This window comes from Myotis brandtii, unplaced genomic scaffold, assembly GCF_000412655.1.
Source record: "Myotis brandtii unplaced genomic scaffold, ASM41265v1 scaffold199, whole genome shotgun sequence".
NCBI classification, from domain to species: domain Eukaryota; kingdom Metazoa; phylum Chordata; class Mammalia; order Chiroptera; family Vespertilionidae; genus Myotis; species Myotis brandtii.
The window spans coordinates 3,757,058-3,768,972 of NW_005357414.1; the positions used below are offsets into that span (position 1 = coordinate 3,757,058).

General features: G+C 40.1%; 2 protein-coding genes across 2 annotated transcripts in view; both read right to left on the minus strand.

Moving 5' to 3' along the window:
* LOC102242949 (V-set and immunoglobulin domain-containing protein 1-like) overlaps window positions 1-265 on the minus strand; it is a 4,800-nt gene extending 4,535 nt beyond the window's left edge. Inside the window, exon 1 of the mRNA XM_005865242.2 lies at window positions 229-265. Within this exon, the coding sequence (XP_005865304.1) occupies window positions 229-265 (37 nt within the window). The remainder of the gene's footprint in view (window positions 1-228) is intronic.
* A 3,294-nt stretch (window positions 266-3,559) lies between these two features.
* The window catches only part of LOC102243258 (V-set and immunoglobulin domain-containing protein 1-like), a 52,740-nt gene continuing 44,384 nt past the window's right edge, over window positions 3,560-11,915 (minus strand). The window contains exons 4-7 of the mRNA XM_014538848.1: window positions 9,953-10,108; window positions 9,474-9,593; window positions 4,921-5,068; window positions 3,560-4,096 (exon numbers count right to left, since the gene is read on the minus strand). Of these exons, the coding sequence (XP_014394334.1) occupies window positions 3,811-4,096; window positions 4,921-5,068; window positions 9,474-9,593; window positions 9,953-10,108 (710 nt within the window). The 3' untranslated portion in view covers window positions 3,560-3,810. The remainder of the gene's footprint in view (window positions 4,097-4,920; window positions 5,069-9,473; window positions 9,594-9,952; window positions 10,109-11,915) is intronic.

Sequence of the window (11,915 nt, forward strand, 5' to 3'; positions counted from 1 at the left end):
TAGTGAAAATGTTACTATTTTATATATATATATATATTATATAGAGTCTCAGGACTCATTGCAAACATAAATATATGGTATATTATGGATATACTAACAGAAGGCTAAGGAGACTGGGATATATATATATTATATAGAGTCTCAGGACTCATTGCAAACATAAATATATGGTATATTATGGATATACTAACAGAAGGCTAAGGAGACTGGGATAAAAGTCACACTGACCCAGGGTGGCCTTATGGTAAAGTAGATTGTAACCCATGTCGCTTGACTTGGGAGGGACTGAGAAGTCTCCTTTTCCCAAAAATAACTCCCCTCTGGATTTTTCCAATTCTTGAAATACCACTGCTTAGACTCTGGATTAAGGAATTGTCTGTGTTCCAGAGTTCCCTGTTTAAAGGTAAATACACCTAAGGGAGCTAAGTCCTTATCAACCTGAATGACATCACTGGATGATGAAAGATCATGTTCACTGGACAAAAACAGGTTACAGAATGGCTACCTTTTGAAAGGGTGGCAAGGATCCTGAGCAATGAATCCTGTCTGAGGAATGCAGAACTGAGTGTGTCACTGAGCTAAAAGACACATGAGAATCCTGGAAAATAAGACAGCATAAAGCCAGGAAGGGCACTGAAAGGAGAGATCCAAAAATACTACTTCAGATTAACATTACCTACTTTCCAACCTTGCCCAGGTAGGGTTTCTGCATGGACAACATGTACTCTATTTTTAAATGCAGACCTCTCCTTCCAGTCTTGTTAAATTGATTATGCTATTTTTAGCTCAGCTTCCTGGCTATCAAGATCATTTTTGTCATGATTCATACAACATAATAGTCATTCCCTCTAGGAGCAGAGCATCTATAGATTTATTGCGTGCCTTCCACATTTTTATCGAAGTCATTAGTTCTAAATCTTGGGTTCAGGCTGTCTGCAATTTATCTAAAACTGTACATAACATTTTTTTGTGTTTAAGAATTTCTCTATAGAGAGGGGTCCAGAGTTTTTAGCAGGTTCTCAAGGTGCTCCATGACCTCAAAAAAGGTTAAAAACCACTGATCCGACTATTCAATATTTTGAACAGAACAGTGCTAATAAGACAGAGTTCTGTAAGATCACCAAGAGTGCCTTTCATCTTGTTTGGCACTGATCCACCAGAAATGTTGAGGTGTAGTGGTTGACTATTACATGTCAGTCTCTTGTGATTTGCCTTTGTCATAAAAGTGGAAGGGAAAAGTGAATTCCACCTACTTTGGCATTCTGATTGTTGAAATTTTCATACTGCTGATATTTAGTTTTTAATCTCTAAATATAAGGTCATTCTTAAGACCATCATTTTGATTCCTATACACATCATACACCATATATCATAATATATTTAGCCTAAATGTAATTATAGCTACTTCAAAAACCCATGTGATTAGCTAAAATTAACACACACCAAAGAAAATACATAAGTTACAGCTTGCTGTTTTCTGCATGGCTCTGAACAAGTATAATGTGAATTCAATGCCAACCTATCTTAAAACCTAGGGTCTCAGTTATTGTACAGTTAGAATATATATAGAAAGGGCTCCACAGTTTAAGAAAATCCTCTACGTGAAAATCTGGATATGACTAGTAGATCTTCATTACTTTATTTAAAAAGGATTCAAAAGGGAACCCTAGTACACTGCTGATGAGAATGCAGATTGGTGCAGCCACTATGGAAAACAGTATGGCATTTCCTCAAAAAAAATTAAAAATGGAACTGCCATTTGACCCACTGATCCCACTTCTAGGAATATATCCTAAGAAGCCTGAAACACCAATCAGAAAGAATATATGCACCTCTATGTTCATATAAGTGTTGTTTACAGTGGCTAAGATCTGGAAACAGCCCAAGTGCCCATCAGTAGATGAGTGGGAAAAAAAGATGTGGTATATTTACACAATGGAATTCTATGCAGCTATAAAAAAGAAGGATCTCTTACCCTTTGAGACAGCATAGAGGGACCTGGAGCTGATTATGCTAAGTGAAATAAGCTAGCCAGAGAAAGATAAGTATCACATGATCTCACTCATATGTAGAATCTAATGAATCAAATAAACTGATAAACAAAAATAGATCCAGAGACCCAGAAGCATGAACAGACTGTTGACCTTCAAAGGGAAGGCAGGGAGGGTGGATAGGAAGAGATCAACCAATGAACTTGTATGCATACATCCATAACACATGGACACAGACAAGTGAGATGAAGGCAGAAAAGGGGTGGAGAGGGTCAATGAGGGGTGGGAGAGGAAGGGATGTCTGTAATACTTTCAACAATAAATATAATTTTTTTTTTAAAAAAAGGACTCAACTTGGAAGGAAGTCAGACACAAAAAATTCCTTACTGAATGATCCCATTTATATGAAGTTTAAGAAAAGGCAAAGTTAATCTCTAAATGATGGAAAACAAATTACTGGTAGTCTAGGTCCAGGATGTTGGTGGGATTGCACAAAGGGATATAGGAAATGTTTTGGGATGATGGAAATGCTCTAGATGGTTGTAGTGGTTTCCTGGGTATATACATATGTCAAACACATCAACATATCAAACAGGTGCAGTTTATTCTACATAAAGTAAATTTCAGTAAAGTTTCTTATAGAAGATTTACCTTAGGATCATTAAAATAAGATGTTATTGAATATTATTTATTGAACCTTAAAATAAGCTTTAAAATCTGATTCATTATGTAAATGAAAAAGTCTACCTGTAAATTTCTTCAAGGTGGGATATAGGTGAAATATAATCAATGGAAGAGCTTTTAAACTGGTGAAGAGGTGATATCAATGCATTTTAGTTACTATTTAACATACAAGAATGATATCTCTATTAATGTGGAATACCCCAACAGTAAAAACAATTTAAATAATTAGTTCAGATTATCTAAAATTGATTTTGAGTGTCAATTTAGAACAGTTTCCTAAACTGGCCTTTCCAAAGTAGATAGCATGAGACATAGTGATAGCACAATAGCTCATTTAAAGCTACATGGTACATCACCCGTGATATCAACATTTTGTATTCACTAAAGGATCATTGTATTGAGAATTGTTTGCCTGTACATTACTTTGCATTTAAAAATTGGGTTATTTAAAAAAATTGCTATGCTCAGATAGTGAATAACAGGGTGGTTCCTTCGGAAATCTAATATGAGAAATGAAGCATTAATTTTAAGACCTAGTTTTAAATGCTATGTACCAACCAATATGAACCCTTTAAATAATCTTCTCTGGAATTTTTTAAGATTTTTTTCCAATCTGGGATATGGTAATAGTGAATTCTTTTCTTAGTGGTGAATATGAAAATGGGAAGCATTGAACTAATCATAGAAATAATATTGAATCCAATTAAAGCCACCTTGTCATGTGTGCATGTGGAATGTAACAAAGAGTAGCTAAAAATGCAGAAATAAGATTTTCTGAAATACTACACAAGTGTTAGTTGTATATACAGATGTCAAAACATAACACATCAAACTGTATACTTGAAATAGGTGCAGTTTATTCAACTGAATTAGAAATCACTTGCTTTTATAATTAGTTATGTTTATGTGTTAGTAAAATTGTAAGTACATTTTACTGGTAAGGCAGGAACCCTTGCATTTATTTAGTAGTTATCTTGACCTGTTTATTTTGGATTGATGGTAGGAGCACCTTGTTAAAAGAGGGTTGGTCAGAATGGAGGGAGGTAGTGGGTGATTGGTTAGGTCAACTGAATTCTAAGCGCCAGTAATGGGTTCCTTAGTGATAAACACTGCAGTTAGGCTACCAGCCTATGACTTATTCTGGTTTTTCCTTATCACCCAAGGCTTCAATTGCAATCCCGGGCTCTGGCTTGGGCTCGGGTTTGGGCTTGGGCTCCAGCTGGATCTCAAGCTCAGGCACCGGGGCAGGCTCAGGTCCTGGGGCAGGCTCCAGGGAAGACTCAGGAATGGTGATAGGCCCATGATCTGCCCCCAGGATGGTATCGGGTTCAATCTCATGGAAGGAAGTTGGTGTTGCTTCTAGTTGAATAACATCTTCAGATGGCATTGTCTCGAACTCTGTAACTCTGTTTGTCATTGGTCTGCAGGAAGAAGGCCCAGAGAAGACCAAGTTAGGGTTTGACATTTCACGTGGAGCCACAGGTTTCAGTGACCATATGTCCCAATCTGTTCAAGACCTCTGTGATTTCTGATATTCTGGCTCACTGTTAGACCACATGTCTCTATTTTGGGTGCAGAAAAGTTATGTCTCAACAATATCATTAGAGTTCAAGAGAGAAAAACCAGTGTTCCAAATGTGGGAAAACATATCAAGGTGAAAGGATCTATTCATCTAGTAAGGTCTTTGAGGCCCAAATCCATGACTCAGGTGTTATCTCTAGCTTGCACTTCATCTAGCACATTACTTGGCATCTGGTTGGTGCCCAATACACAGTTGTGGAAGCATAGAAATGGCAAGATGAACAAATGAACATGTGTGATATACATTCAAGAAGAAATGGCCGAGTGGTCAAGAGCATAGGCTGTGGGCCCAGTCACATTCTGACTTCTGTAGACCTTAGGCACTTTTGCCTTTGTGGGACCCTTGTTCCAAAAAAAAAAATATTGAAAATTATATTTTATGACCGGTTGGTAGAAAGACAAGTATACTAATATGCTAAATCATTTTCTTAGACCTAAAATGGTTATTGTGGTTAAATAAGTTGATATAAAGTGCTTAGAACAGTCTGAAACACAGCACTCAGTAAACAGTACCCAACATGATTCTTTTATAAAAGTAGTGAGAATGAACAGAAAGATACCCCTGATATTTTATGCTAAAAGGAGTGCTTAGGAAGAGCTGACTGAGAGAGATATGCCAGAGAAATGACTATATTCAAGTAAAGACAACAAATTAAGGTCTTACTCGAGTTCTGTGGTGGTTTTAGAAGTTCTCTTCCTTTCATTCCCCTTTGCCTTTGCCTTGCTCCTTGCGTAGCACACCGCAAAGGTGATAATGGCAGCACCTACTAGGGTACCCACCAAGGCCCCAACAATGATTCCAACTTCTGGATCTGGAGTATACAAGCAACGGGTTAGTAAAGTGGAATATATTGTCTCTGCCTCATACATGTACTTTTGTGACAGGGAGCAATATTTGGGGCATTCGTAGAGTGGAAAATATTGGAATTGCATAGGCTGGGAGTATGGAAACCCCTAGAACTCTGACAGTTGGACTCAGGGGGGAAACATGATGGCTAGGTCAACTATGTAGCTTACCCATTCACATTTACACACATAAATAATAAAAAATATGCCAACTTGGGGGAGGTGGCATCACTTTCAAAATGGGGCATCATCCTATGCACCAAGAGGTTGCTGCTTTGATTCCTGGTCAAAGCATATGCCCTGGTTGCAGGCTCAATCCTCAGTAGGAGGCATGCAGGAGTCAGCCAATCAAATTTTCTCTCATTAATGTTTCAATCTCTCTCTTTCTCTCTCCCTTCCTCTCTCTAAAATCAATAAAAACATATTTTTAAAAACTTTATATTTAAAAAATTAAGTTTCGAGGAGTCTTCAGTGTGCATTTGCTTGGTGAGTGAAAGAAACACCATGGAGCTGCACTCTGGTGATCAGAAAAATGACCTCTGTTACAGGCATGGACATTTTAGCAGGTTTTCCAAGAGAATAGGTCAAGTGGGTCCCTACATTCTCTCTCATAGTTTCCATGCTCACTACGGAGTCTCATATATTCTGGCCACTGGAAAGGGATATGCCCATTTCATAAACTGGTTTATTAGATCAGTCTATAGAGAAATTTATTGTGTGAGATGATTCAGCTGAGCATTGAGACTTTATTGTCCCCAAAAGGCCATGTCTGTGTTCCAGGAAGGCTCATCCCCATCCACCTCCCTTCAAATAAGAATGGACATCTTATATTTTGAGACTAAAGCCTAGTTGAATTGCGGGATTATTCCTTCAACATTTTATGATTAAAGGAATACATGTGCATAATTTAGAAAGTCATACAGTTCCACTAGGCATCTAACAAAAACAAACCAAAACAAAAATCACCAGTCCTCCATCTCTCAGTCCCATTCACTAGAGACAATCATTTTTAACTATTTTGTAATCTTCTAAAATGTGCCCCCATGTTTCTATTATGCTTGTCCTAATATGTTCTCTACGTTTTCCAATTTTGGTTATTTTCTATTGACTTCCTACTCTGGAAGTTGAAGTTTTAACTCTCTTACACCATTCCCCTCACACCCTACCACATTCTCCTTATATATTTACTAGTGGCCCGGTACACAAAATTCATACATGGGGGGATGGGGAGTTGTCCCTCAGCCTGGCCTGCATCCTCTCCAATCTGGGACACCTCAGGGGATGTCCAACTGCCGGTTTAGGCCCGATCCCCGGGCCTAAATTAGACTGGAAGACATTCCAGACAAAGCCATGGTGGTGGGGCTGAGGCAGAGGTGTTAGGGGCGATCAGGCCAGGAGGGTAGGGCAGTTAGGGGTGATCAGGTCAGCGGGGGGGCAGTTGGGGTGAGCAGGCTGGCAGGGGAGGCAGTTGGGGGCGAGCAGGCTGACAGGCAGAGTGGTTAGGGGCAATCAGGCAGGCAGGCAGGTGAGTGGTTAGGAGCCAGCAGTCCCGGATTGCAAGAGGGATGTCCGACTGCCGGTTTAGGAGTGGTTAGGAGCCAGTGGTCCCAGATTGTGAGAGGGATGTCTGACTACTGGTTTAGGCCCGATCCCGGGACTCCCTTTCCAGTCTAATTAGCATATTACCCTTTTATTAGTATAGACTAGAGGCCCAGTGCATGAAATTCATGCACGGGGGTGGGGGGTGTCGCTCAGTCCAGCCTGCACCCTCTCCAATCTGGGACCCCAGTGGGATCAGTCCTAAATGGGCAGTTGGTCATCCCTCTCACAATCCAGGACTGCTGGCTCCCAACCGCTCTCCTGCCTGCCTTCCTGATTGCCCCTCACCACTCTGCCTGCCAGCCTGATCACCTCCTAACCACTCTCCTGCCAGCCTGATCGACACCTAACTGCTCTCCTGCCGGCCCAATTGCCCCTAACTTCCCTCCCCTGCAGGCCTGGTCACCCCCAACTGCCCTCCCCTGCAGGCCTGGTTGCCCCTAACTGTCCTCACCTGCCAGCCCAGTCGCCCCTAACTGCCCTCCCTTTTAGGCCTCATCCCTCCCAACTGCCCTCCACTGGCCTGATCACCCACAACTGCCCTCCCCTGCCGGCCATCTTGTGGTGGCCATCTTGTGTCCACATGGGGGCGGCCATCTTGTGTGTTGGAGTGATGGTCAATTTGCATATTACTCTTTTATTAGATAGGATAGGATAGCACAAGTTGTAGGTAAATCCAAGTTTGCAATATTATGACTATGTAAATATTTCCACAGCTGCATAACATAGTATTAGTATGTTTCTCTCTTATACATTTTAAATTTTTCTGAGGTTAATAATTGCCTCATTTGGTGATTTTAAAAAATGTATTATTGCTAATCCCCCAAATTTTCAGTAAAACTATTGAACTCCTTTCAATAGATTCTAACACATAGAATAATCTATAGGTTTCTTATGTTGTTGTTTTATTTTCTTCAGAGGCATCCTTGCTGGAATCCTCCATCCTCCTCCCTCAGCATAGACTGGCTATTTTCCTGCTCTATTGTCATCCTTCACCCTCTTTTCACCTTTATCCCTATTTTATAGATAAAGAAAGTTCCTTCAAGATACAGCTCAAATAACACTTTATTGGTAAAGCTGGCCCTGGTTGTATAAGCATAATTAATTATTTCTTCTTTAATGTCCTATACTAATAGACCCTTGCAGACCTTTATTATAGCATTTCACACAATTTTAATGTCTGTTCATCTCTCTAGCTCAGTCGTTCTCAACCATGGTTGTACATTAGAATCACCTGGGAATCTTTTTAAAATCCTGATTTCTGGGCCTCATCCTCCGGAAATTCTGTTTCTTTGTTACTAATGTTGTGGCCCCACCCCATAACAAAGAAACAGAAGTTCCAGAGGATGAGGCCCAGAAATCAGGATTTAAAAAAGATTCCCAGGTGATTCTAATGTGCAGCCAAGGTTGAGAACCACTGCTCTAGCTAAACTGTGAGGTCCTTGATTGTAAGACACATACCTTATTAATCGAGAGGCAGGGAGGCAGGGAAGAAGGAAGGGGGGGGAGGGAGGAAGGAAGGAAGGAAGGAAGGAAGGAAGGAAGGAAGGAAGGAAGGAAGGAAGGAAGGAAGGAAGCCAAGTGTCAACATCACTGGAAAGAGGATTCAAAAGGAAGAGAGGTTCAAGTATAAATCCTAGGAGTCTCTACATCTGCTGTATGACTGTACCTCTGGAAAGGTAAAATGGGATTGTGGAAGATCCAGAGAAAAACAGCAGAAATGGATCAAAGGACTGGGGGTAGAATGGGACCACAGAAAGGACAGATCAAACAGATGAAGCTTCTTCACTTTGAATAAAAAGAGCTGAAAATGATATAAGGATGAAGGTGTATCCTGAATTTGGAAGAATGTTTGGATCAGGGCAAATAAAAGGAAGAAAGCTCAGCTTCATAGGAAAGCAATGAAACTGGCCACCTGTATATTGTATGTATTAAAATCATATATTCAAAGTAAGTTAGAAAAAAGAAATAGATGACATGATCCTAAGTGTTAAGTGATCTTTGAGAGGTATAGCAAGATATCCTTTATGGAGGCTTGCCATTGACTGGTCCAATTTGAAAATTCCAAGCCCTCAAATCTATGATTAGTAAATAAGCACTTTTGAACTGGAAGGTTAAGGTTTAGCGGCATCCAGACACTGCCAGTTACTAACTGGATTACCTTGGGCATATAACTTACCTACGTGAACTCCAGTTCTTTCAGTAAAATGAGAGTAACATATCCTGCCTCCTAGATAGGGTATTTGGAAGACTGAGAGAAGTAATGCTCACAGTACCTGGCTGAGTGTCTGGCACATAATTTGTGCTCCACAAATATTAGCTACTGTGACTGTACGTATGAGTGTTCTTATTACTATTATTATCAGGGGCATATCTTGACAAATTAGTTAAGAACTGGAAAGTTTGTGAGCTCCATGTTTGACATAGATTGCTACAGTTTCACCTTGATTTACCAACAGCGCAACAAAGAAAATTTAGCCTAGTACTATCAATGAGGCTGTTGTTTTATTTATTAAATAGTAATTCCTACTTTCTAGAGATTTTGTGAAGGTTAAACAAATTTATTTTTATAAACATTTTAGGGCAGTGTGTGGCACATATTAAGTATTGTGTAAACAATAGATACGTATTAGGATGATAATGCATCATATTAACCTTTAAAGCAACAAATCTCCAGAGAAACAGGAAGGACTAACCAGGACTAATTAATTTACTTGATTGGCAGCCCCAGGATACTTGACTTAAGGAGAAACTGTTGTATGATCAACTCACGTGAAATAGTTAGATCGATTTCACAGGAGCTATTGCCGAGGTTGTTGATTGCGGTGCACTTGTAATGACCTTGTTCAAAATTGGTCAGATTTCCAATAACCAAAGTCCCGATGGCTGGGTCTGTCAAAACCAGGAAATAGACTTTTGAAATCTCTTATGTGGGTAGATATGTCAATGTAGCAGATCATTCAATGCCAACCCACTCCCTCACATTAGTTTCCCTTTCTTGAGGTGTGCAGGGTCCAACTAGACCCCTTAAGACTATTCCAAAGGTAGCCCCATCCCACCACCTCTGAGCCAAAACCAGGTTTGACTTCTAGAAGTTGGGGATAAGACCAGATCACAATCATCTCTTTTCACACCCCCCATCCCAGAAAAATAGAAGATTGATCTGGAAGATGAACAGTCAGCCACACACAGAAGCTATCAGCTACCACACACACCATACCTTGCCAGGGGCTTCTGAGGTATATACTTACTGAAGCTTTCTTTCACTGGGATGATGTCTTTTCCTTCAAGTTTATACCAGTGGTACACAGGGGAAGGCGTTCCAAGCACCGAATGGCAAGAAAGAGAGATTGGTCGGCCGGTTTCTGCTATTCCTTGAATGCTGCAAAAGGGCTTAGAAGGTTTGACTGTAAAATAATGACAAAGAGTAAAAATCCTGTTGAATGAATGGCAGTCTATAACAATTACAGTCACTTCCTCATTTTCATTTTGTGAAATGTCTGCTGCTTTTTTTTTAATCTTTAAAACTTATTTTGACAGTTTTCTATTTGTACCACCAGGTGGGAGTAGAGCACCTCAGATGCAAGAACCTTTCAGTCACCAGGCCATTACGATTCTAATAGCAAGTCTTCCATCTGCCTCTTTCCCAGATCTATAACCAGGAATTTCCACTTTGTGTGTTAAAATATGGCTTTATTAAAACAACCAAATGTAAGCAAACACTGAACAACTAGGAGTATAGTTTATACTCTTGAAGCACAGTTTCAAAGGAAAATATAATCCTTAAATACTTTGAGATAACCTATTATTTTTCTTTTAAAAATTATTATATTAATGTCATATTTTTATTTTTCCTTTTACTTATGAGTTACTTTTGGAATTTATTTTTCCGGGGTGCACAAAATGGTTGGAGGGTTTGAATTTGCCTGTGTCACTCATTGGTAGGGGAAGCCCATTTTTTGGGGGGGGGGTGCTACAGAGTGTTGAAATCTTTATTCATTTTTTACTCCACAAGCAAATACAGTGGGGCCTTGACTTACGAGTTTAATTCGTTCCGAGACCGAGCTCGTTAAGGAGCTCATTAACTCAAATTACTCTATCAACTCAATGCAAAAAATCGGCCGAGAGACAGCTGGTATTTCAAAAAACTCGTTAGTCGGGACACTCGTAAGTTAAGGCCCCATTGTACTTGAGGGCCTTCTGACACAGTTCTGAAGAGGGGTGGGGAGAGTAGTGAAAGAGGGCTTTGTATTTCATGTATTTTGTACTGAGAGCAGGAGGACCACAGGAGGAATTTAAGTAGGGGAGGGATGATGGTCATTTTAAAATTTTACCTGAATCACTCTTACTCTTGGGTGCCTGAACCAAGGGAGAGGAGGAGACAAATTCAAGAGGTACTACAGTCAACAGGATTTGGTGACCAAGTGGATATGGGGCATGAGGAAGAAGGTGGGGTCAGTGATGTCTCCCAGATTTCTGATTTGAACATCTGGGTACATGAGCTTGCCATCATCCCCTGAGATAAAGAATACAGGAGGAGGCACAAGTTTTCAGGCAAAGAGTGGGAAGGAGGGAGAGGTGAGAATGAGGTCAGTTTGGGACATACTGAATTTTAGCTGCTTATAAAACACCTCAATGGAGAAGTCCTGTGGGAAATTGAAAATCTGAATCTCCTCACTCATCTTACAGCTCACAGCTTTTTCTAACCTTAGTCTGACAGAAAGTTAAGTGCCTGAATGTGGAAACTTTCCAACTCATCTTCCTTAAGTTGGATTTAAAGTCCTCCAAAGACGTAGGTTCTCTAACTTAGGCTAGTCAGACCTTAATACTCCAGACCTCCCAGATTTCTGCTCTTGCTTGATAGGTAGCAGTTAAGAACAGAGCTCTGGATCGACACAGAATACTGGCTCTGCAACTTTACCCTAGATGTGTTTAGGCAAGTAACCTAACATAGCCAAACCTTAGTTGACTCATCTGCAAAATGTGAACAGGTGATTATCTGAGCTCCGGCTAATCCAAATATATTGTATTTATATTAATGAAGCCATGTTTATAGAGCCTTGCACAGAGAATTGCTGTTGGCCACGAGCAGAACTAATTCCCGCAGCTGCACTTTATAGCTTGCTACTGAAGTTAATCTTCCAATCTTAGATTCTAACCTACTGTACACATGAGCAAGTAAACAGATAGATATACTTGTAGCCCACTGGGGGG